Below are 27533 nucleotides of genomic sequence, written 5' to 3' on the forward strand. Positions count from 1 at the left end.
TTAAGAAGCTCCCTTCATTGAGAGAATGGCAACCTTCCCAAAGTCTCAGATTTGCTGGATCACAATTCCCATCCTCCCTGACTTCAAACCAATGGCCATGCCAGCCATCAGTGAGAGAGTAGTAGTCCAACACTTCTGGAGAGTACAGATCAGGAAAACAAGATATTTAGGACAGAACTTGTTATAGTGAGATCCCTGGCAACACATGAATTCATTAATTCTTTCATAAATTTCATTTATTATCATTAATAAATTTGTATTATTGTGAGCAAAAACAACAATATACTTTACCAAGAATACTCCCAAGAAACTTATTTTAATTTTGGAGTGACCACTGCCATCAGTGTCCACTGGAGGGCAAATGAATAACACATGTTCAATAACAAATGACTCTGTTTTATACAAAGGAAGTATTTGTATCAGATGTCATGGCACCATGAAAAGTCTGTGCCATAAGCTGAAGTCACACAGGTTGTCGTTTTGATGTCATCATAGCTTGTTTTAGATGCAACTGATCATTGACGTCATCTATGTTTACATGCTATTTTTATTTATTTAAATTCTAAATTTTTGAGTGGGAACTCGCAAAAGGTTTATCTGAAAGCATCCACGCTGCATTCAAAACATTGCTGACCAGAAATAATTTAGGTCCAACACATCTGAGAGACATATGAGGAAATTCCTTCTAGACTGTTGAATAAAATTATCCTACAGTAACAGAACAGAAATAAATACCTTTGCAACAATAATCAAACAGAGCATAGTTCATTCTTTATAAAAGTGGAAAACTCTATAAATGTTCAGACGACCTTGAATCCATTCTATTTTTTCTCTTCTTTATGTTTCGAATTAGAACTAGATGGCAGGGTACTTTCTTCATAGATTTCTCCCACCTTAAGCCAAGATTCTGAAATGGAGTATGTTCTTAATACATCCAAATAAAGTAAAAAGTCTTGCAGGCAAGTAGGTATCGGCAACTGGTGGATATGCTGGTCTGATTGCAAACAAACACTTGTTAAAAGTGACCGAATCTTCAGGCGGCACAGATGAGACAAGGATGGGATATGTTCTGTCACAAGAGAGAAACATGCATTTATCAGGAACAAAATAACTGAGTGTTTCGAATCTTCTGCTTCAGTGGTCATCACCAAAGGCCTGCAGTGGGAGACCAATACCTTTCCTGACTCAAGAATTACACTTGGCTTCTGAGGAGTAAGTATGTCCCAGGCTATACACCACAGAGTAATAGAGTCCAGAGCAAAATTGGATTTTATTTCATCTAATTCCAACTTAAAAATAGCAAATAACTATTATTGACAAGTTATGTAATGTAATAATTCTATTTTTCTGTCACATTAAAAAATACCATTATTACCATTTGGTAACAATTTTTGGTGTTCTGGGGGACATAACCAGGGCTTTAGGCTCACTTCTGTAGTTTACAAAAAGAACAAGACGATAAGGGCCCCATACAAAGCTTCTACAGTCTTGAACTGATGTATTCCGTCGTGAATTGAGGGACTGACTCTCAGTCTCAGCCATTCTTTGTCTTTGTCTTTCTCGGGAGTTCAGACAGTCTTCTGAACTGGTATCTGGACTTCCTACTGTTTTACAATAAAATTTATATATTTATATTTCCTCTTTGATAATAATAGGAAAAAGGAGTTTATTTTATTATTTACTGAATGGGAAATCCTTGACTTTCTCACACCTAATCTTCAAAGAAAGCTACATTCTGGGCTAAAAACAATAAGAATAAACAGTGTTTAAAATTAAAAAAAATAAGACCAAAGTACAGCCACTGACAAAGCAGACAAGATTTAAATCAGGACTTGAAATAAGGGTAAACAGCAGGCTTAAGTGTTGAGACAGCAACTTTTCTTTTTTAGCTTTCCTTTTTTTTTCATTCATGCTTTCTGATTTATTCCATTCTTTTTCTATTTCATGTATGTGCTATATGTGGGTATGGTTCTGCCTGTGTGTGGATGGATGGATGGATGGATGAGAAGGAAGGAAGGAAGGAAGGAAGGAAGGAAGGAAGGAAGGAAGGAAGGAAGGAAGGAAGGAAGGAAGGAAGGAAGGAAGGAAAAAGATAGGTTTAGATGTCTAAAACTTATACATGCTTTTAAATATGAAAGAAAACAGAACTGAAATTTCAGATACCAGACTGAAATATAAGTTGAAGGAAGCCAACTGGGGAGGGGTTTGATGACTCACTAAAGAGATTCACATCGGAGAAGGCTATTACTATTGTCCCAGAGTGCAGGATGCAATAATGGATTTAACTGAAAGGAAGATTCCTTTTAAATGTTAAGAAAATTATAAAGCTAACAACATTTTGACAACTGGGACCAATTACTGAAAGAGGTGGTTCACTGAATATGTTCAAGTAGGAGCTGGATAGATATAAAATATGAATGCTTTAATCTAGATTCCTGCACTGACCGAAGGACTGGATGGCCCCAAAAGCTTCTTCCAATTTTATCATGGGAATGGAAAAATATTTGTGCTGAAAGAAGTTATGGAAAATATTTACATTAGTTGGAAGGAAAAGGAAAAAAGAAAGGAAAAGGAAAAGTGTGCTTTGGCTAACATTCTCAAATAAACAGGCTCAAGTTGAAGAACAAATTATTTCCAATAACATTTTGGTTACAATGAAAACAATAAGGAAGGCAGAAATCTTTATGGACTGATCAAAAATATTTTGGCCTTTAAACAAGTACATTTGTTAAGACTTTTCTTCTGTTTATACAGAAACTGTAAGACTGCTGATTGGGAAGCTACTTTGCAAAGCTGGAAATTGCACATCCTAAATACACAGCTTTACACATAGTCCTTGACTTATTACCAAATTCAGTCCAGAATTTAAACTATAAGTCACTGCAATCCCAAAGTGAAATGCCCACATGATCACTTACTCAACAACCACAATCCTGACTCTCCCTGTCATGGTGATTATGTGATCATGTGGGACATTAATCAGAGCAAAAAAATTACCTGTTTTTGCAGGTAAAGGGGGGGAAGGGGCAGGCAGTTCCCCTCTGTGAGCAGAAGGAAACTCTAGCACTGGGCTGGAGAACTCCATCCTGAAATCAAAGCAGGATTTCGGCATGAAGTGTTTGCAATATGGTGCATTTGGAGCCAGCCCCCAGAAATGAGGGAATCCTCTCACTTCTGGAAGCTGGCTGCAAATGCCTCATGCTTTAAATGCCCTTTGCAACATCCTGCTTGGATTTTGAGAGGAACGATTTCACCAAGCCTCCTTGCAGAAACTCTCCAGCCTGCAGCATATTTGGAATGGATCTTTTTCACTTAGCCCCCAGGAAGCAAAGGGAAGGGCGTCTTCTAGGCAGGAGATCATGGTTGGTGACCTTTCCTCTTCAAGATTTAACGTACTGGAAACCCAGTTAGTGGGAAAAACAAAACTGAAGCAGAAGAATAGATGCCTCACATAATGTTCATTCAGAAAAAAAATGGTTTAAAAACCTTCTGAAAACCCAGTGATGGAGCACCCACAACCTCTGAAGTCAAGCTATTCAGATTAATTGTTCTAACTGTCAGGAAATGGAGGCAATAGGAACAACCACATTGTTATCCCAAAATTGGAGGTGAGGGCTGGGTTAAAATTCCTAGCTTTTGGTTTTGATACGCACGGTCTACCATCAGCTGGGTCTACTACACAGGTATATACACAAACATATTTTGTGTTTGTCTCTGTCTCTGTGTATACATATACATGTGTACACATATACATACACACAATACATGCACACTTTCAGAGGAAAAGGGAAATCTCCAGGATTGGTTGCAGCTGGAGTTCACTTTACTGAAAACATGGGGAAGAACACACTGCACAGGAGTTTTGAATGGTGATCATGCATATATATGGCACATATTCTTCCTTTGGGAGATCATCTTAAAAACAAGTTCCATATGGGTACATGCAGTAGGTGATATTGGTGGCAATTAACTAAGAGCAATTTCAGAACATTACCCATGAAAGAGACATAAATTGGTCAAGATCATATATTTGGTTTCTTTTACTGAGATTCCTGTGCATTGTATCTGAAGGCCATATGCTCTAAAACAGTGCTCAAGGGGATTATTACTTTTTAGCTCCAGAGTTAACTGGCTGGGAATGGTTAATTGTGAGTTTTCACTTTGCAAGTTAGTAAGTTATTAGGGGTATTTAGAATAAAAAAAGTGATAATAAAAGTGAGCAGAAAAATAAAGAATGATAGAAAATGAGGGTGATGGTTTGACAAAAGATATGGCAATGAATCCCACTGGATTAAATACGGGAGAAATTCAGGGTGTATCTGAAAAAAATAAAAATAAACGTGACAGCAATACTCAATTGCAGGCGTGCCTATTTATTGCGAAGATTTTGCTAGTTTTATGGGTTCACATATGCCCAAATATTTGTTTTCATTGATCTACTCTTAGGTTCTTTTATAAAGGCTTACCTTTGGATCCCTTAGAACATAATTTAATAAGCATTCTGCAGGATCAAACCATAAGCCTATCTAGTTCAGCATCTTATTTCCCACAGGGGCTAACTAGAGGACTCTAAGAAGTACATAAGTAAAATATCCTGGGTCACTCTTATCTTTCTACAAGTAATATTCAGAGGTATATTTGGACATGGAAAATTTTCATTTCATGTAGCTAACAACCATTTATAAACAAGTAACAACTTGTGGCAAGATGGGCAGCAAATGCATTTATTTAATAATAATAACTATTACTGCTCTCTAAATCTATATTTGTTAGAGCCAATCATATTTTGCAACAGCAAATGCAGATTAATTCTATTTTACGTAGAATCTAACAATGAACACAAGCTTTTTCTGACTTAGTGCTTTCTAGATATACTAGAATAACAATTGCCAAGAATTCCCCAGGCAACATTTAGATGACAACAGGTAAAAGACACTGGCTTATCAGATATATCAAGCCAGTTCCTGTTCTACACTACAGCAGTATATTTTAGATTTTCAAGGCACTAAAAATGTTCAAAACTCTTCTATGTGGCCCCCAGAAACCTTCAAAAGTTATTAACATATCCCAATGTTTAATGTGACAGAAAGGCAATTAATTAATAAATGAATGACTAGAGACTAATATTATATTTAATTCTAATAGCATAATATATATTTAATCATACTTTCACTTAATTCTTGAAGTCAATGCATTTTGGAATGCAACCATGTAAGTGTTCCCTGAGAAAGTTGTGCATCCTAATATTTAAAAAGAAAATATTAGAAGTCAATTCAGACCATACTAACAACCATACATTTGACTTTTTAAAGAGATTTTTAAGCAGAAAAAAAATAAGAAAAAAGATCTAGTTGGCAAGCTGACAGAGACCATAAATTGAGATTAATTAAGGCACCATTCAGGCAGAACTCTCTCCATGAGTTTGCTGGATTTGAACACAAAAGAAAAGAGACATTTTCTGATCAGAGGCTTTCCTAACCTTTCCATTATTAAAAGATGGTATTTCAGTCTCCAGGGTATCTAGTTAGCAACTGATGATTGCAGACTATATCTGCACTCTTCCCCCCCACCTGGTAGGCAGTCTGCAGCTTCACTGTTGCCTGCAATAATTGGATGACCTTTATTTCCAGAGCAGGATTAAGCAGAGCCACAGGATCATTTATTAAAAACACAACAGCACACTGATTTCAAAAGTCTAATTTGGAAGGGGGGAAAAAAGCCAAGTTGCAAAAATGCCTCTACTTCAACACTAGCATTCACTGTTTAGAAAATCTTAGCCTAGGCCACTTAGCATATGCCCCAGAATAATGTAGATATTCCCAAGGTCTACTTAAAACTAGAAAATCCAGGATCTGAATCTGGATCCTTCAATGTTCAAAACATTTGCTTCATTAATAATAATAAATTGATGTTCATGGCACATTAAGCTGACCCCAGGATACTATGTATACATCTGCTTTCTCTTTCGTATATCTTTTTAACACACAAAATCACAAAAGTGCTCCTACGATGCCTCACTGTGACAAGGGGTGTGTTCGTGGGAGAAACATGCAAATAATGCTAAGACTAAATCTCAAGAGTACCTATTCCCAGCAGTGAAGCCTGAAGGTCACCCCAGTTGCTGAGCTAAAGCAAGCCGAAACCTACATTAGGCAGCAGCAATATTGGAAAATTGTGGAGGAGGAGGATCATTTAAGTACTATAACAAGGCATCATTTCATACCATGCTAAGAAAAGCAATGATAAACCACTCCTATATGCTATCAACAAAACCACAAAGGCAGACAATCTAACCTAAGGGTCAGATTGCAGTCAATATACTACTTAGGTCAGATTGCAGTAAATATACTACTGAGGAAGAACTAAGGATTTTTCAGAATGTTAATAGCGTTTATGAAGTGGCTACATTAAAGCTTTTCGAATGTCCAGTTGCTGGTGCTGTCATGAAGGGGGGAAAATGCAAAGCTTCGTAAACAGAATTACAGTGAGAACTTGAAATGGAAGAAGCACAAATGTTTCTAGGCCTCAGAAACAGAATGATAGAAACTGAAAAAAGAGAAGTCAGTCTTGCCAAGAAAGACAAGATCTTGGGAAGAAGAATGTCAAACAACTTTTAAGAAGGATTATTACAACCACATTTCTCGATATTGAAGATGGAAGCATACACAGAAAAGGGCAATAAACAAAGTAAATTGTTTCGGGATAAGTAAGAAAGTAAAAAAACTATCAAATAGAAGTTTGATAGTTGGGGGGGGATGTGTGAAAGCCCTAATAAGCAGGCATATACATAGAATGAAGGCTACTGCTAAGCTTGTAAGACGCCCTGAGTCTTCGGAGAAGGGCGGGATATAAATGGAATTAAAATAAATAAATAAATAAATAAATAATGTACTTTATTGATTGGCATCTATTACATCAAGCTGTAGAATAAAAATGGGAAACTCACAACTATTCAAAATCTTCATACAAAACCTAAATGAAACAAAGCCATAGTCAATGGCAAAGCAGTCTCCAGATCAGGAAATAATGAAGTTATATGCTCTTTCCTTATTTATTCAGGTGTATGCTTAATATTTGTTGAAAAAGCCTGGATTATAAGAACATGAGCATGATTTTGAAATTGGAGGAAGAAATCTCAGTAGCCTTTATTCTGCTGATGATACTACTCTAATAAATACAAAGGATCTGAAATGAAATGAAATTTAAAAAATCAAGGGGCACTGAAAAAAATGGGACTTTAAATCTAAAAAAGACCAAACTAATACAATAAGCAAAGCAACCAACCTTAAAATTCACAGCAAAGGCATTCTAGAGGCAAACAGTCTCTGTTTTATAGAGTTGATTATCAATAGTTAAGGAACCAGCAATAAGAAATACACCATAGACTAGCACTTGGTGAATAGCAATAAAGGCTTGAAAAATTTTTTAAGAGGTCATGACAAAGATCAAAATTGTACAGGCAATAGTTTTTCCTGTGACCCTCTCTGGATGCAAAAGTTGGACTTCAAAGAAGCAGAACAAAGAGTATTGCCACTTTTGAATGTTTGCGTTGGAAAAGACTCTTGAGAATGTCATGGTTAGGATAACAAATAGATCACAGAACAAATCAGTTCAATTATCCTATTTTGAACACATTATGCAATGATTAATACTTTATTTTTATTATGCTCTCTGAGCATGTATATCAAGGTTACAGTCCCTTGCATTATCGACCAACAAATATCTGTTATTTAGACACTAATAAACAGACGGTATAAAAATAAGCTGGCTCATTCTTTGCTTACCAAAGTGACTACGGGGCATCCACATGGAAGTGGCCTTGCGGCTGGAAAGAATCTGCTCTACATTCCACGGGAGCCTCTTCCAATTAGTAAACTCCAGAAGGAAGTTCAGAGCATCACTGCTTACAGAGAAAACCCTAGAAGTGAACAAAAATAAATTAGTATAAGAGCCAGTGTATCATACTGAATGGTGTCAACTTCTAGTAAAAGACTTCAAGAGTTCAAATTCCTAATAAGCCATGAAATCAACTGAAAGATTTGAGGTCAATTACTGTCTTTCAGATAAACATATAATATTCAAAGTTTACAAAAGAAATATAAAGCTGAATAGTAGTAATTTTTAGAGGATATTCCGTGATGTACTCCTAAAATGCACTTTATTTAATTGGGAAATATACTATATCAAATATATCTTAACAGAATTCATATGAGCCAGTACTAGTACTCTGTTCAGTAGAATAAAATGATTCTAATGCTGTACTCCTATAATCCAAATATCTCTGTAACAGATCTTCACTACAGAATGTTTACATTCTGGATATTAATACATAACACACATACACACTCCACTTACAGATGTAGTAAATTATTCAAAAATCATACTGCCAACTGGAAATCCTAACTTTGTTCAACTACTGTAATCAGTCAGTTTCATTCTCTCACATATGCAGTGAAGAGTATCCACAAAGGATCAAAGCAGTTAAGAGAATCATACCCAGGCTGTGTTTCTTGTGACCTTTGATGATATTTGGCTTCAGAACACAAGGCTCTTTTTATTAGTTTAAAATGGCTGTAAATCTAATGTATTCTGCAACAAGATGACATCTGCCCTTTGAAAGCAAAAAGAAGATATTTGGTCCTTTCTACATGGGAAGGAGTGTACATATGTTTCATTTTTTTGTATTTGTTCAAAGCTTTAGAAAAGCAGCATAATGCAATTTTCCCTGTCACTTGAAAAAAAATCAGACCACCTGCTTTCACTGAGGAATCAACCCAGTTTGAATTTCACAAAGAACACAGAACTGTGAAGGACCAGCACAATGGTCTTTCTGTGAACATTTTCCACTGATAATTCACCTCCAACCTCATTGTCTTCCAATAATTTACTTTTCTTCCAAACTTCCTCCTGTTCTAAGATCTTAAGATAAGATAACCTTTATTGTCATTTTTTTACTGTGGGCACAATGGCACACATCAAAAATGAAATTTAGTTGCCCACTCTCAAAGTGAAACACATACATCACACACACACACACACACACACACACACACACACACACACACACACACACACGTCTTGGCTATAGATGTAATATTAGGGAGTTGAGGAGCAAGATCATAGGCTTCTTCCCTAAAGCCCCTGACAACTTTTCACTACTCCCATTAGAACATTTAATCATGGTGCAGCTTAACATAATAATCATGGCTAAATGCTAACTCAAGTTTGCTGTTCATGAGGCCTAAGGCAGAAATAATTTTTCTTAATGTCATAATTATCATTAAAATTCAACAAATGCTATTTGTCCTAACTCACATATTTTCTCTGTAGTACAAATTCTCTCCTTTTTCAGCATTAACTGTGGTATTGTGTTACATCAGCACTCATATTAATGCAAAAGCTGATTATCAGAGCTTGACACTGAAAGCTGAAACTGGTTCACAGAATTAACCTCTCTATCAACCTGGCATATTCCACTGGGGAAAACATGCAATTTACAAGTTCATTTCCAATAGCTTTAATCATAATTATTTACTTATTTACTTAGGTCATAGAGTTTCCATTCTGTAATTCTAGATCTTAGCTCAGGCTCTGAATTCTAAGTATTAGCAGGGTCAGCTGCAGAATCCCAGAAAGAGGGGACAGACTGGAATGGGGTTTAAACCAAGATAAAAGAAAAGCCAGTATTATTTTCATGGCATTTGAAGAATATGCCAAGATATGCCAAGCTACTTATTTGATAAACGTATATACATGACAGATGGCAGACAAGCCAATAAATGCAAAGGAGCATTCTGTTAATTTGCTGCAGTAACAACAGTAATATCATTATGCAACAAGCCCAGATAACAGCATGAGACTACCTCCTGGACATCCAGAATGGCAGAATTCTGGGTTATAAATCCTGGTGGTGCAATGGTTAGAATGCAGCCTTGCAGGCTGACTCTGCCCACAGTCTGGAGTTCAATACTGATGGGTTCAAGGTTGACTTCCATCATTTCAAGCACCCAGATGTTGGGGGCAATATGCTGACACTGTAAACTGTCCAGAGTGTGCTGTTAAGCAATATGGGGTTTATATAAGTCTGAGTGCTATTGCTATTATAATATTGCTTTCCTTACCCATAGAATAGAATCCAAGCCGACATCATAGGCTTGCAAGTGATTCCTGATACTTTGGTAAATGGCAGGTGGAAAGCTAAGGTACGCAACAACCATATCTATAAACCACCAGCCCACCTATCAAAATGCTTACATCAGTCAAAATAATACTTATTATCATGTCCCTGACTAAATACACTAGGTCAGTTTTGCCATCCTCTGCTAGTTCTGCCATCTTCATAACCCTTTCCTCCATTGTGGGTATATCAGTATTTCTCCTTTTTTGTGTATATAATAATCTTGCTGCAATACCATATATAAAATCAATCTTCTGTAATTTGTCTCTAATTGACAATCCCAAATCCATATAAAAAGAATTCTGATTTCATTTCAATATTAATCTTTAAAATTCTTTGCATCATCTTACGGACTTAATAATCTTTATGCATATAATAGCCTCCCTGTAGTTACCATATGCAAAAACAATCTTCTATGAGTGTTTTCTAACTAGACGTCCAAAAGTCCCAATAAATTCTGATTTAATCTGAATGTTATTAAAATGCATTGTATCAACATTTGTTTTTGTATTCATTTTTTTTCTTTTGCAAATTCACCGTGTATGAAAAAATGATCCCTTTGTGCTTTGCACATTTCCAACATTGATTAGAAATGCCTTTATACATCTTAGATAATTTCTCTGGTGACATATATTAGTAGTACATTATTTTATAGAAATTTTCTCTTAAAATATAACACAATGTGAATTTTAGTCCTTTTAATCACATTCTCTCCCTTTGGTCCATCTGTATATTAGAACCCAAAATCTTAGTCCATTTCATTATGCACTTGTTAACATGTTCTTTCAATTTCAAATTTCAACAAAAGCTTGTACATTTAAATAATCAAATGTACATAATTCAATTTCCAACTTCATTTTATATTGTTCCATTCCAGTTAGCTTTTTAGCTACATTAAATTTCTCTTAATTGTGCATAGAAATACCAAACTAAAACCCTCTGCAGTTAATTATTCTGTTGATTTCATCTTGAGCTGTACATCTTCTTCTATTAATGTCTTGATATGATAACCAACTGTCCAATTGTTTTCCAAGCCCAATTCAAGACACTCACAATGGCATATAAAGCAATATTGGATACCATAGCCATATATTAAAATTCAGTTATAGAGTCTGCTTCAGACAAACATATAAAAACATTTTCATGTTTAAGTTGCCCAATCCTACTCTCCAAGATATTGAACAAGGTTCTGAATATTCTATTTAGAATATCGCATAATAATAGGTATCCACCTGAAGCGACTCCTAGACACATGTGAACATACACTTGTAAAGCATCCTTCATGGACAAACTGAAGCTGATGAGATCTGTTGCAAAAGCTTCATGCATTTATGTGCAAACATATGCAACATTCCATACATAGCAAAACTGAGGATACTATGGTACGTGAGACAGAAGTGGGCAAAAAGATATTAGACTACAAGAGATTATGGATTTCTGATAAACGACTTTTAACCACAGTAATAACAAAATTACACATCTCTTATTTTTTGTTATATGAATGGATAAAAGAAGTCTGGCAGGTGTCAGGAATGGATTCTAACTTTAGGAAGGACTTGGCAGTCAGTACAGTTCTGGTATCAACTCCAAATTAAGGCCTCAACATTTCATAATCCTAAATAAATTTGTTTCTGTAATTTGTTTGATTGGTGAATTCCTCTGGAGAGGGGTAGAAATCTCATAAATTTGAAATCCTACCTGGACTACCCACTTATACAACTAAGCATTTTCACGCAATTATACTGAGCAATTCCTATGATATAAAAGGTATGGATGCATGCATGAACAGATTTTTGTATTTCTGCCTACAAAGAGATGTACATAAATATATTTACATAGTGATGAGCTGGAGCCAGCTTGCTGAGCCAATTGATACGTTTTCTTAATTTTGTGATCTGGTTCACAGCAGAGTGAGCCTCAACACCTAGAACATTAATCAGTTGTTCCGCAGCTAATATCAGTAGCAATTGAGCCAGCAAAGCTGTTTCTTAAAACATTTAGCAACACACCAGTATGCATACACAATCATACAGTATACTTATATGCCTATATTATCTTGCTTACCAATCATGTGAGAGAAGATTCACAGGATTAAACCCAGCTAGCAAGAGTGATGGCAGCCATTCTCTGTACTCATGTCCTGCAGTGACTGCATATTTTAAAAATTCTGCCAGGTGCTGTTGACATGGGAGCTTGCAATCCTTCCTCAAGAAATGCCGAAATAGACTGTATCTTTTATGTAACAGGCAGAGGCCTAAATCTATTTCAAGAATTTTGATTCCATATTTCAGAAGGATGAGAATTATTTCACTTCTGCAAGAAATATACACAACATATAAATAAATAAAATAATAAATATACCTTTATTGTCAAAGTACAACATGTGTACATTGAGATTAGCTGAGCCTCCCCCCGTGCTCTCTCCCCTCAACACACAGTGACAACAAACCCTCCATCCCACCACACTATGTGAACCAACTACACCACACACCGGCCTCCCAAGTCAATTCTGCATAAGATTATGTCCCATTTAAAAGCCTAACAGCCCATGGATAAAAGCTATTTTTCAGCCTGTTGGTACAGCTGGCTATATTCCTATATCTCCTACCGGATGGTAGGAGAGTAAAGAGATACCGTCCAGGGTGTGAGTCATCCCTGAGAATCTTCCTCACTCTTCCAAGGCAACGAGCCCTGGCAATGTCATCCAGTGGTGTCAGGGGACAGCCCACAATGTCTTGTGCTGTGCTCACTACCCTCTGTAATACTTTCCTATCCGCGGCTGTCAGACCAGCATACCAAACCACAATACCATACGAGAGGACGCTCTCTATGGTAGACCGGTAAAAGAGGGTCATTAGCTGTTGTTCTACTCTGTTCCTCCGCAAGATCCTAAGAAAGTGAAGCCTCTGTTGGGCCTTGCAAGCAGCCCCACGTTGCTTTGTAGACAGATGGGTGGCAAATAAATTTAATAATAACCCGTGAGACACTACCTTGACATGGTTATGAGGCTTGTGTGTGCTCTGAGGAAGATGAGAACTATGCCAGAGGTTCAACCATACTGGACAGGTCTCAGACAGTATTTCCCCCTTAAAAATATATGTGAGACGTAAGTTATAGAAATCCATATTGGTTCAGTCATCACCCGGGTTAACAAGGACCACACTAGATGATGGAAGGCCTGAACATCTAGTGAAAAATGGGCTACAGGACTCAGAACTATTGGCTGAACAACTAGGGCCAACAGCTTCAGAACTACTTGAAGAAAAGGTATTTACCCATCACAAATATACAGTGATTGAAAACAAAGAAGGCAGATATTCTTACAGATTATTACAGATCAAGTCCAACAAGAAGAGGATATTTGAAACAAATGGACCAGTTCTGGAAAGAACAACATCCAGATAAGAAACAACAGAACAGAGTCTAGCGTGGTAAAACAAGCAAAGGTAGTACCAATAGTAATAGGCGCCTTAGATGCAATCCCATTACAACTGCAACACCACTTGAACACCATCGACATTGACAAAGTCACCATCAAGCCAATTGCAAAAGGCTTTACTCAGAAAATCTTTCATCCTGTGACAATATGTGTAACACCATAAACATCCACATCCATCTATCCCTTGGACTCAACAGGTAGATAAAAATACCAAATCCAGTCTGAACATCTGGCTGACTGTGCAACAAATCTTCATAATAAAAAATGTTAACACAGTATTTATTCAAGCAAATTTTCCAGAAATTAACCTGCAACCTACCAGTTAGTTAATTTGCTAGAAAGCTGATTAATTCCTACTTTTTAAATAGCACCAGGCCATGGGCTGGACCCCTCTACACCATCCATGAAATTAGTTGATCTCTTTGAATACAAATGCCAATCCAGCAAAATATTTCAACAAATTATCCATAGAGGTCGCCAAACATGCTCTGAGGGCTGAAGATAGTACATAGCCAGAAAATACTGGATTAGCAATATCTATTTGAACATATTTCAAAATGGCTCTTATTTCAAAGTAGAATATGAGCAAATTAATGTTCAATAAATGTTTCAACTAACCCTCTGTAAATTAAATGCAATAGACATCCCTGAAGAATGCATAGTAGCATCTTAATAAAGTGCATTTAAAAAATGTAAAAAAGACAGATTAAGAATAAGAGAACACAAGAACAGCCATTTTGAGCAAAAAAAAAATGTAAAAAAAGAACCAGTTCATAAATTATAACAAGTGCTCATGAGACACAATTTCAAAAAAAATTATAATAGGAAAAAAAATTCTGCTCAAAGGGAAGAATACCCTTTAAACACTTTTTACAACGATGCTATGTGCCTAGAGATGACCTAGTACTGGGATTTCTGGATGCTTAGAAATAAGTCCAATTAAGTCTAGCTAGGCTTATTCCTAGATACCTCTGCAAGTGTGATTTATTGGTTTAGAGCAAATACTCTGCTAAAAGAAAAGAAAGTATAATTGGAAATAAAGTTAATTTTACATAATCTTTGCTTTATGATCATAAGTTGAAGGGTCAATAATGAGGAGTAGAGAGTAAAGTGGTGATATTAAGTTTCCAAAGAGATGAACTCAATTTATTTTTCTGGATTTTTTTCACTATTCTAAATCCAGTTAAATCCACTTACTATTTAATGAACTAAATATGCCTAACATATAAGTAACCTTTAAAATCTTTCCAAAGAGTAATTGAACAGAAATATTTAATTTAGATTATCAAATATAAGGTGTTATAGGTGTGCTAATAAAATAAATTCAAGACGTGGCTTTGAAATTTATTTTTACTGAAACATAAACATTGAAATATTTTAAAACACAAGTCAATAATATACTGTTTATTTAGTTGTTTTTATTTATCTCACCTTTTATACACACACACACATATATACAGTTATCCCCTCGGGATCATACTTTAAATCTAGATAATCCCTCCTTCATTTTCTTTCTCCGGAGACTGATTACAGCCCCTCGGTCGCGATGACATCTAGGACATGGAGATAGATGAACTACCACCGCTCATCACCGGAGCTACGAAGTTATCCACCAACAGACTATTCTAGCAACCACCGGACTCTCTCTCCTCCTGCGACCTACCCAGGGCTAGAGGGTGGTCCCCTGAGATCCTGGTCACTGTGAGAGGGTGACTATGTTTTCAGGAGCCACTACTTCAGCTCTGTGGACTTGATATGCAGTGTTCCAACCATCTCGTCCTTTACTCCTATTTCCACCTCTGATGGCTTACACCAGAAATGAGCTACTTGCCCTGAGAGCTTCCCCCCTCTCTCAGATGTGGCCATCAAACCTACGCCGCCGTTTCCTTAATGACGGGTCCTGGGACCCCGAGAGGTGGCATGGCGCCAAAAAGAGGCTTTCGGGTTTTCTTTTAAAAATTTTTGAAGGGTTAGGGAGGCGGGAGGGTCAGGCCCGGCAGAATGAGGGGAAGATCCTACCGGACCTGTCTCAGTCTAGGTTGGCCAATGGCCGCGGCAATATGAGGGCCGGGGAGAGTCTTGTGACCCAGGGGGATGGGATAGGGATGCCGATCACCACGGTAATTGGGAATGGCAGCAGATGGATGAGCAGAGGGCCATATCGTAATCTGAGATCACGCCCCCACTATCTTCAAGCTGTGGCGCGCTCTGACCCTCTGGCTCTCACCTGCCGCCCTGGGGAAGAGGGAGGGCAGACACCTGAGCTCAGGCTGATCTATTTTAATGCCAGGTCTGTTGTGAATAAAGCTCCCCTCATCCATGACTTGATCGAGGAGGAAGACGCAGACCTGGCGTGCATCATGGAAACCTGGTTGGGGCCAGAGGCAGGGGTCCCTCTGACTGTTTTATCCCCTCCAGGTTTCCGTGTGCTACATCAACCTCGAGCTCAGGATAGGGGAGGTGGCGTGGCGGTCGTTATCAGAGAAACCCTCCATCCGCGGGAGGCCACTGCCCCTCAGATAGACGGATGTGAATCCCTCCTCTTAAGATGGGGTCCTGGTGGTCAGTTGGGCCTACTTCTGATATACCTCTCTCCAAGCTGCACAGCAACGGTTTTACCCAAGCTACTTGACGCCATCTCAGGATTGGCGATCGAATTTCCAAAACTTATGGTACTGGGAGACTTTAATCTACCTTCCCTGGGCAGTGCATCTGAAGTGGCCCGAGAGTTCATGGCTTCCATGACGGCCATGGACCTGACTCAAATTACTCAGGACCCAACTCACGAGGGAGGAAACATGCCTGATCTTATTTTCATCTCTGGGCAATGGCTAAATGGACTGGGTGGGGTTACTCCAACATCACAACCCCTTTCATGGACAGACCATTATCTCCTGCGGTTGGGCCTCCGTCACGTCACCCCCCGCTGTCAGGAGGTGGAACCGACCAGGTGGTTCCGCCCCAGGCGCCTGATGGACCCAGATAAATTCCAGATGGCGCTTGGACCGATTCCCATCTCCCTCTCCCACAACCCGGTCAAGTCCTTAGTTAATGCCTGGCAACAGGCTGCTTCGGAGGCTCTCGACCACGTTGTCTCTTTGCGGCCTCTGACCCGGCGCAAGTCCCGACTCGCTCCTTGGTTCTCCAAGGACCTGCGGGAGATGAAACGCCAGAGAAGGGGCCTAGAGAGCATTTGGAGAACCAGTCGGTCTGAGTCTGACCGAACACAGTTAAGATCCTTTTCTAGATCTTATCTTGTGGCAATGTGGGTGGCAAAGCGCGCCTACTTCACCACCCTCATTGCGTCCGCAGATAACCGCCCGGCCGCCCTATTTAGAGTGGTCCGCTCCCTTTTAAATCAACAGACGGGAGAGGACCCCCTACATGGACGGGCTGAGGAATTTAGTAAATATCTGGTGGACAAAATTGCTCAGATTCGGGCTGGTCTGGACTCTGACTGGGCAGTATCTGACGAGAGGAAAACGATGAATCTGGCCGAGTACATTTGGGAAGAGTTCGATCCTGTGACTCCGGATGAAGTGGACAAGATCATGGGGAAACTAAGTGCTGCCACATGTTTGTTGGACCCGTGTCCCTCCTGGCTAGTCTATGCATCCCGGGAGGTTACACGAGGCTGGCTCCTAGCAGTTATCAATGCCTCACTGAGTGAGGGGTACTTCCCTGCCGCCTTGAAAGAGGCGGTGGTAAGGCCCCTCCTCAAGAAACCGGCATTGGACCCAGCTGTTTTAAACAACTTCCGTCCTGTCTCCAACCTTCGCTTCCTTGCGAAGGTCGTTGAGAGCGTGGTGGCACGACACTCCCTTTGAACCTGGAGGAAGCTAAATATCTAGATCCGTACCAATCGGGCTTCAGACCCGGGCATAGCACGGAGACGGCATTGGTCGCACTGGTGAATGATCTCTGGCGGGCCCGAGATAGAGGCTATTCCTCTGTCCTGGTCCTATTAGATCTCTCAGTGGCTTTTGATACCATCGACCACGGTATCTTACTGCGTCGTCTTGAGGGGCTGGGAGTGGGAGGCACCGTTCTGCAGTGGTTCGCCTCCTACCTCTCGGACAGTTCGCAGACGGTGTTGGCAGGAGGGCAGAGGTCAAGCCCTAGGCCTCTTAGTTGTGGAGTGCCTCAGGGATCGGTGCTCTCGCCCCTCCTGTTCAACATCTATATGAAGCCGCTGGGAGAGATCATCCGTGGCTTCGGGGTGAAATATCATCAATATGCTGATGATACCCAGCTATTCATCTCCACCCCGAACCAACCCAGTGATGCCCTCGATGTGATGTCCCGTTGCCTGGAAGCGGTACAGATTTGGATGGGAGAAAACAGGCTTCGACTCAACCCGGGCAAGACTGAGTGGCTGTACATACCGTCATCTCGTTTAGTCCAAGAGGTTCCATCTTCGACTATAGGAGGAGAGATGTTGCCTCCCATTGAGAGAGCACGCAATCTGGGCGTCCTACTAGATTCACGTCTCAGTTTTGAAGATCATATTGGAGTCGTGGCTAGGGGGGCATTTGCACAGATTCGCCTTATATACCAATTGCGCCCCTTTTTGGACCGAGATGCCCTACGTACAGTCACCCACGCACTCGTTACCTCCCGTATAGATTACTGTAATGCTCTCTACATGGGGCTGCCCTTGAAGACCACCCGGAGGCTTCAGCTGGTGCAGAATGCAGCTGCACGGGTTGTGATGGGAGCACCCCGATACTCCCATATTACACCCCTCCTGCGTGAGCTACATTGGCTACCAGTTGCCCTCTGGGTGAGATTTAAGGTGCTGGTACTTACCTTTAAAGCCCTACATGGCTTAGGCCCGGGATACTTGCAGGACCATCTTCTGCCGGGAACAAATTCCCATCGTCCAGTACGCTCACACAGAGAAGGCCTCCTCAGGGTACTGTCAGCTAGGCAATGTCGGCTGGCGACCACCAGGGGAAGGGCCTTCTCTGTGGGAGCGCCAGCCCTATGGAATCAGCTCCCCCCTGAGCTTCGGATGGCCCAAAATCTCCAATCCTTTCGCCGCGACCTCAAAACTCTCCTTTTTCCACCAGGCTGACCTGGACTGACAGGCATTTTAATTAATTATATTTAGAATTTTTAATTTATTTTTTAGTTTTTAATTTTAATTTATTGCACAGATGTTTTTAATTTTATTTTTATCTTGATTTCTGTACTTATTATATGTTTTGTTGTTAGCCGCCCTGAGTCCTTCGGGAGATAGGGCGGGATATAAATCCCATCAATCAATCAATCAATCAATAAATAAATAAATAAATACATATATACATATATATTATTTATTTATTTATTTTATTTAATCTCATTTATATCCCGCCCTTCTCCGAAGACTCAGGGCGGCTTACAATCTAAAGCACAAATCAATGTGCTTAGCAATAGCCTTCATTCTATGTATATGCCTGCTTATTAGGGCTTTCGCTCCCCCCCCCAGCGACATTATTACAAAGTCAGCTTATTGCCCCCAACAATCTGGGTCCTCATTTTACCTACCTCGGAAGGATGGAAGGCTGAGTCAACCTTGAGCCTGGTGGGACTCGAACCTGCACTAATTGCAGGCAGCTGGTGTTACTTAGGGAGGCATTAGCCCACTGCTCCACCAAGGAGTATTTGGAATACCTTGCCCCAAAGATGGGACAAATCTTATTTCCTGTTTCGGCCTAACCCAAAGCCATCCACAGGCAGTAGTCACAGTAGTGACAGCTCATATTTGTGTAAAAAATTTTTTGGATTGCTAACTGTATATAGGTAAAGGTTCCCCCGCACATGCATGCTAGTCGTTTCCGACTCTAGGGGCCGGTGCTCATCTCCGTTTCAAAGCCGAAGAGCCAGCGCTTGTCCGAGGACGTCTCCATGGTCATGTGGCCAGCATGTCTAGACGTCAAAGGCGCACAGAACGCTGTTACCTTCCCACCGTAGTGGTCCCTATTTTTCTACTTGCATTTTTACGTGCTTTCGAACTGCTAGGTTGGCAGAAGCTTGATCGACAAGCTCAGCGTCCTAACCCACTGAGCCACCGCGTCCCAGCTGGCTTTCATGGTTAAGGTGGTACTAGAACTCATGGTCTCCCAGTTTCTAGCCTGATGCCTTAACCACTAAACTAAACTATAACAGCTCTCTTGTATATGAATTCATCTAACTGGCAGTGGATGCCAGTTTTTTTACTCTTATTCTCCTCAGCAGCTTGTGGAAGTATAATAAGCAATGCATTGTTTTTTTTATAAAATAACAAATCTCTCAACTCTGTGGCTCTAAGTCGCTACCTTTTCATTTAGGTAAAAAGCATTTCAGACTTTGTCAACGGGTTTTCCATATTATGTGAGTCTTCCACAAGGTTACAATAATATTGTGATCTGATATGGAGAATAAGATTCCTTAGCTTAATAATAGTTCCATAAAAAGGATCAATTAACAGCAGAGAAGGTTCCCCAAAACTATTCCCTGTATTGACTGATTTCTCCTGCGATATGAAGCTGCATGTTCTAAGGCAGAGATTCTTAAAGTGAGGTCTTGGAACCTCCAGGGGTTCCTGAGACCTTTACGGATGTCACAAAGTTAAAATAAATATTTTAACACTTCGCAGTTTTGATTTCTAATGCAATAAATATTGCAAGATATAACCCACATTAAAAAAGCTCTTTGGAATCCTCCCTCATTTTTAAGAATATAAAGGGCCAATATGTTTGTGTAGAACTGTTCTAAGCCCTTTCCAAGCAACTACATTAACAGGCATACTAAAGTTGAAATATTATCTGAAAGTAGAAAGTTTGAAAAACCTTTAATACAAACCAGTTACTGCTCCCATAATATTTTCACCTTATTTGCTAGGTTGTTTATTTTTAAATTTTATTGGCCACCCATCTTACTGCAAGTTTATAGTTCCCATAACATCCTTGTCCCTTAATAACTGCAAACAACATACGTACCCTTTTTGAAAAGCAAGAGACATTGGTGATCTGCAGCCAAAAATGGGACAAGACTGAGCATCCGGACTGTAACCTTCCTTAAGCAAGAGTTCCAAGCAATTCTCCTGACCACTGTAGATTGCAGAGTAGACAGGACTCACTTTGCCTTCAGCACTACCACAAACCTGGTCAGTAACCGGTATCAGCATGCGCAATATACTGCAAAAATGTAAAATGGATGTTACTGTGCAAGCACAAAAATCTTTATTATGTATCTTACAGATGAAAACATCTTAAAAGAAAACCATTATTTGCTGCCTTTTACTGTGTCCTGTATCTAATTGAAATCTCAGCAAATGGTAAGAGAACCAGCTGATCTCATCTGGATTCTAAAACTAAGTAGGGTTCAGCCTAATGGACATGAGACCTTTAAAAAAATACCAGGGCTGCAGACAAGATTATATTGGTTTAAAAAAATATCCTAGAAAAGTCAGTGGCAAATCATCTCAATTTTGCTGCCAAAAAATTGCATAATTTCATTCATGCTGTTATTAGCAGTTGAGCTTGGTTCAAGGGCTTCCATAGAGGATAACTGAGTCCACGTGGTAAAAAGTTGAAGGTCTCAAACCTTCTCTTTCTGAAATCCTCTGGGTCCTCTGTGTAATTCTAGTATGTGAGGGAAATAGGACTCTCAAACCAGTGTTATCTTTTTAGCAATAAACAGATTAAAAAAACCCAAAATCATTGCAGAAATGCAACCTCATGGCCATTTAACATGTAGGCATGTAGCTGGATTATCCACCCTTCCTCTCCTCCTTGGATGATAGACCAATCTCACCAGAAAAAAACATAACCAAATTTGATTTTTTTTTAAAAAAAGAAAAGATAAAATGTATTCCCATTTAATTTTTTTAAAATTCCAAATGGCTAATATAAAAAGATAAATGACAGACCTGTTCAGATTGCAATAAAATAGCTGACTAAAAGAAAAAAATACAAAGGATAATTGCAATATTCTAGATAAGCAAGCTGCTATTTCTCAATCTGAGTGAAAAAAAGAAAACTGGTTAGGTTTTCCAAATTAATATTAAAGATCACATAAACACTCCAGAGAAGATTTGGAATCTCCGTATGCAACCTGATAGATTGAAGACTGAGGTTACATGCTCAATTTGTCAGAGAAATAACATTAGACTTTAGCACCATGAAGGAATATAAATCACAAGCCAGTAAAATGTTAAACAAGTCACCTGTTTAAACAGATGTTCCCAGTTCTTCAGCTACCTAGATTGGAATATTAATTCCTGGTTTTCCCAGTCTCAGTTCAAATTTTGGAATTTTGCCGCTAGATTTAAAAAGGCACAAAACTTTTCTTTTTTTCACCAGAGGGAGAAGCTGAGATAGTCATACTCTATAAATGATGCTTCTTTACCTTTTTAAAATTTAAATAGCACCTAGGTTTTTGGAACAAGCTTTTACAGTAAAGAAATCTGATTTTTTTAAAGCTACTGTAAAGATAAGTCTAACATTTAATACATTCTGACAAGAGATTTATTTTATTTTTAAATTTATTTTCTCTTTCCTGATAGCCCTCTTTTAATCTATCCAATTTCTGTAGCTTGGTGGTTCATTCAAACAGCATTCCAGACACATGCAGTCAAAAGTTGGATGTGAAGCCAGAACCATTTACAGAAAGCTGTAAGCAGAAGAATTTAAATTCCCTTCATCCCCAAAACACATTTCCTTCACTATCTTGGGATTTAGAGGTAATCCATTCCTAGCCTGGAAGAAAGGAAATCTTCCTTTGGAGACTGCCTGTTATGCATTAAACAAACAGCCTGTGAGGAGGAACCCAGTAAAATTTCCTCATAGGTCACAGTGAAGCTGGGATAGATATTTTAAATTATGAGGAAAGGGAGGCTGTCCTATTAGATGTTGCTTGTAGTGCCCCATTTTCAGGAGATGGAGGAGGCTGAGGCTAGAAAGCATTGCTTTCCAACTATTATTCTTTGGAACAGGTTCACTCTAGATCTGTTTATCACATTTGACAATTTTAAGATGTGTGGACTTTAACTCCCAGAAATCCCCATGGGTGGCTAGGGAATTCTGGGAGTTGAAATCCACACATCTCAAAGTTGCTAAGTTTGAGAAACATTGCTCCAGATGTTAGACTGGCCCCTTCAGTAATAGTTTTCCAGACGTTAGCAAAGGCTGGATGCGAGAGAGAGTATGAGACGAGATTCTTAGTCATAACTATTTTTATTATGTTTTTCATTTTTTATCCTTACTGTTAGCTTTGGGTTTTTTAGCTGTTTTGGAATTATGAAACAATGATTTTAAGCTGCTTATTTTTATTATTTTTATACAAATATATTTGTATATATTTTTTTTCTTACTGGGGTTGCTTTTATTCTACTGTACTTTTTTATTCTAAGCTATGGTAGTCTGAATGTTTCTCCAAAATACAAATTTAACACCAAATTCAACTATTGTCCTCAACTGACAACCAGTTGCTTAGCAATCATTCAAAATTATGGCAGACACCCCTCCTAAAAGCTAACAACATGATCCCAAAGTGATGGCTGCTGCAGCACCCCCACAGTCATTTGCCATTAGGACCAGCCACAGGGATACAGCAGCACCCCCCACCTATGTCCCCCTATCCCATCCACCAGACTCCATATCTTCCATATTACTCTTGTGGTCTTTTGAAGGTTTCCAGAACTCCAGAGCTCAGGTTAAGGAAGCAAAGCAAACCACTTTGTTGATGGGATGCACAATGCAATCCCAGAAGCAGCCGCTATAATCTGCAGCAGCTTGGACAATGGCAGCTGTTCCTGGGATTGCGCTGGGCAGCCCAGCAACAAAGCAGCTTGCTTTGCTTCCCTAACTGAGTTCCAGAGATCTTTGCTAGGTAAGTGTGCAATGGGTAACATGGGGTGAAGAGGAGGAGGGTTTGGGCCCAGTGGGGCAGCACTGTGAGGGGCGGAAAGCAAAGCACCAGCTGTTTTATAGGGTGGGGGAGGCCTGGGGAGGCACAGGACAAGGCCTGCCTTGGGAGGCAAAGGAATGCCTGAGGCACACCATGTTCTGTTTAACATCCCACACATTTGTTTAACAACCACATCAAGAAGAGCAGGGATGGATAGCCCAAAGTGAAGCAATCACATGGATGCTTCACTTAATGACTGTCACAAACTCTGACTGTAATCGATAGTCTCCATTACTGTCATGAATATTTAGACAGACAGAGAGATTTAAAAGCTGCCCAAGTCCAGGTTACTTAGGGCAACTTACTACCAAAAAATAAGGAAAATACAAAAATTGAACTAAGAATAGCCCAAACAAATAAATGAAAAATCCATCTAAGAGGGGATTGAACCTCAATCTGTCCCAAAGTCTGAGAAAAAGACAGGTCAATAGTAACAATAACAATAATAACCTGTTATTTCTTCCCAAGGTTTTGCATAAATGATGCATTAATATTTTGAACTATTAAGCTACCTCTGTGATTCCTGTAACCACATTTGAGAAACACAGAACCAGCTCTGCGTGCAGATGGTCAAAATTCTGGCAGCTCTGATATAAAAATGAAATGTCGGGAAATGGGAAAGAAAGTGTTTTGGTAGAAAGTTGCTGTTTCTCAGGGTTAGCAATGGACAAATAACCTGATCTGATGAAAAGCTGCTTTCTCTACTCCTAAAGGCTTATACTTTTCTCTATTGCTAGATGATTAGCTACAGATCTTGTAATAATTTACTGTATGTAACTTTTCCACTTGGTTCACAAATCATGAAGGTACATCAAATACCTTAAAGCAGGCATGTCCAACCCACAGCCCATGGGCTGCATGAGACTGTAGAGAACTAGTAAAGCGGTCTCACAAGAAAATAAAAAAGGTATAAAGGTATATTTTTTATTTTTATTTTTATTTATTTTAATTCCATTTATATCCCGCCCTTCTCCGAAGACTCAGGGCGGCTTACAAGCTTAGCAGTATAAAGGTAAACCATGAAGGTTTCTCCATCCAGTTGTGTCCGACTCTATGGGTCGGTGTTTATCTCTGTTTCTTAGCCAAGGGATAAACATTGTCCGAAGACATTTCTGGTCATGTGACCAACATGACTATAAGTTGAACTGCATGGAACGCTGTTACTTTCCCACCAAAGTGGTACCTATTTATCTATTAGTATTTGCATGCTAGGTGGACAACAGCAGGGGCAAGCAATAGGAGCTCACCCTGTCACGCAGCACTCAGGTCTTAAATCCTGTCAGCTTTCTAGCTGACAAGTCAATATCTTCAACCACTGAGCCATTAACTATGTTATATATTTTATATGTGCCCCAGGCAAGCTAAAAGGTTGGACATCCATGCCCTAAAGCAGGGTTCTCCAACCTTTTTGGGCTGGTGGCCCAGTTGGAGGAGGAGGAGCAGGCACCTTACGCACATGAATGTGACTACATGTAAGCGTGCATGCACAAACAAGCTGCAAGCATGCGCACCACACAAACAGGGCTTTGAGCATGCGCGCAAGGCTCTCAGTGACGGTGGTGCCTGTGTAACGGTTGTAGTGCTGCTGCCACCCGGCTCACAGCAATGCTGGATTGTGGATTGTGCCACGGCCTGCAGCAATGCTGCCCCCGCGCGAGGATCATGCCGCCGCCCCTGCGCAAGAATCGTGCCATGGCCCACACAGCGATGCCACCCCTGCACAAGGCTCGCACCATTGCCCCGCACCAGGATCACACTGTGGCCCACAGCGATGCCACCCTTCCCACGTGATGATCGCATCGCAGCCTACCTGCTGCTTGCAGCACTGCTGCCCCCCAGCAAGGTTCTGGGCAACACTGCCACCCAGATACTTATGATACTAGTAGCGCTGCCACCACCTGCACAACACTCATGGCAAGGGGGAGTGAACACATGTGCGTGCACTGCCCAGCTACTCATGCAGCTTGGCAGCCAAGAGGCCATGGCCCAGTATTGGGTCATGGCCCATAAGTTGGGGATCTCTGCCCTAAAGGAAGAATGGAACTTCCATTCATACAACAGTTTCTTTTCCTTTATCCTGCTTTTCTTCCTATTCTGTGTCAATGCCTCACAACGAATTGCTGGTTTGTTCTTTTGGTTATGATTAAAAGCATGAGATTTAGGGCTTAAATTTTTCAATCCAAACATTGCTATTTTCTGGAATTTTCAAGGAGAAATTGGGTCATTGAAGACAATCATAATGCCGATTCATTCCAGAGAAATATTAACCTTTTTTTTTACTTTTATCCCACATAAATATATAAAAAACAATGAAGTGAAAGATGTTAGAAAAACATTCTAAGTAAAATTGGTTTTACTACCAGTCAACATCAGAGCAGATACAAAACTGATTCATCAACTGTTAACAATCTGAAAGATTAAATAATTTCTAATATTGCTTAGAAAATATAGTTCATAAATAGGAATGTCTTATTTCCATTATTCAAAATGTCTTATATTAATTTTATTTCATAATTTATGCTCTTTCTTCCTTTATGGAGCTCAGGTCTTAACAGAAACTAGGAGCATTTTTTCCATATCACTTACTTGATGTGTCCCATTTGTGCTGCTGCATGGATAGGTAGCTGCCATTCTTCTTCATTGCAGTATAGGTTTGGATTGGCTCCTTCAGCTAGTAACAGCTCCACACATTTATCATTGCCTTCCTGGGCCGCAATGAAGAGGGGTGTGGCTCGATCTTTAGCTTGACAATTAATGTTTGCTCCTGATGAGGAAATTTCAATAAATTGACAAGGGAGTTTCAATAAATTGATAAAGACTGACCAATGCAAATGCTCCTCCCTTTCAATGGCCCACTAAACCTTATTTTTATAATCTATGCTTAGACAGGAACTAGTATAACTACTGGGATTACAATAAGGTTACTGAATCTTTTCAGGATTTCTACAAACTGCAACTGTACCCATTTCTATCCAAATACAAGGTATTAAATGCAATTCAAACATTATCGCCTCACTTCCCTTAGGAACAATATTCATCATTCTAATCTGTCTTCAAAAGCTCTGCAGAAGAACTGGATCTTTACTGCTCACCAGAACAGTCATAGGGGCAGAATTATCCTTATTTTCAGGTTCAGTTAGGCATTTATTTTAACACAGTAAAATTTAGCAAGACTAACATTAAGACTATGAACATTACAGCAAAAAATGCATATAATGTCTGATAAAAGACTCAAGAAATAGCAAGATCCTATACTTCTAATTATTTCATGATTGATGCAACCACTCATTGTTTTTTTGGGGGCTATTACTATTACTATATGGTCTATTCCCAGCTTAAATACTTTATTGTCTAGCCCAGAGTTTCTCAACTAGGTTCAGTGGAGCCGTAAGGTTCTATGAGAACTTGCCAGCCATTCCACATGAGACTGCTTCTGGGGGGAGGGGGAGGAGGTCATATAAAGTTGGCCATAGATATATTATTTGATCTCATCATACAACAAGAGATGTGCATAATCACTCAAACTCTGTTTTTTAGATGGCGTTCTATTCTGCCAGTCAGTCCCTAAATCAAGAGTCTTAACAGAAAATAAGAAGCTAATAAGATAATCTATCTGCTACAATTCGCCCACCGCTTCCACTAATGAAAGCCACAATAACTGTAGTTTTGCAGAAATTACCATATGATATAAGTATCCTTAAGCATTCCAGTTTTCCATATTGTGCAGCAATAAATAAAGGTGTGATCCCAAAATCATCTACAGACTCTTTGTTGGCTCCTTCATCTAAGAGTAATTTCAATATTTCAGAATAATTCTAAAATGGAGAAAAAGATAGGTTGTTAAATACAGCTATAGAACTGAAATCTTTCTACTTTGGCTATTATTTATAGCCAGTTCCTTGGTCCCTTAAAGATAAATTCAGCTGATGCTAGCCCATTACAATATTTCCAGTGACAATGGAAAACACATAATGGGATACAGGC

At 39.4% G+C, this 27533-nt stretch overlaps 1 protein-coding gene across 4 annotated transcripts in view; it reads right to left on the reverse strand.

The window, feature by feature from the left end:
- Nucleotides 1-218: 218 nt before the first annotated feature.
- Nucleotides 219-27533, reverse strand: part of ASB3 (ankyrin repeat and SOCS box containing 3) — a 65163-nt gene continuing 37848 nt past the window's right edge. For all 4 annotated transcript variants that reach the window (XM_083350100.1, XM_083350099.1, XM_083350101.1 and 1 more), the window contains exons 5-10: nt 27229-27364; nt 26136-26313; nt 20579-20776; nt 12242-12490; nt 7785-7918; nt 219-1069 (exon numbers count right to left, since the gene is read on the reverse strand). In XM_083350100.1, coding sequence (XP_083206226.1) covers nt 822-1069; nt 7785-7918; nt 12242-12490; nt 20579-20776; nt 26136-26313; nt 27229-27364 — 1143 coding nt within the window. In that variant the 3' untranslated portion in view covers nt 219-821. The remainder of the gene's footprint in view (nt 1070-7784; nt 7919-12241; nt 12491-20578; nt 20777-26135; nt 26314-27228; nt 27365-27533) is intronic.

The sequence above is a fragment of the Vipera ursinii genome (genome assembly GCF_947247035.1).
Source record: "Vipera ursinii genome assembly, chromosome: 1".
NCBI classification, from domain to species: domain Eukaryota; kingdom Metazoa; phylum Chordata; class Lepidosauria; order Squamata; family Viperidae; genus Vipera; species Vipera ursinii.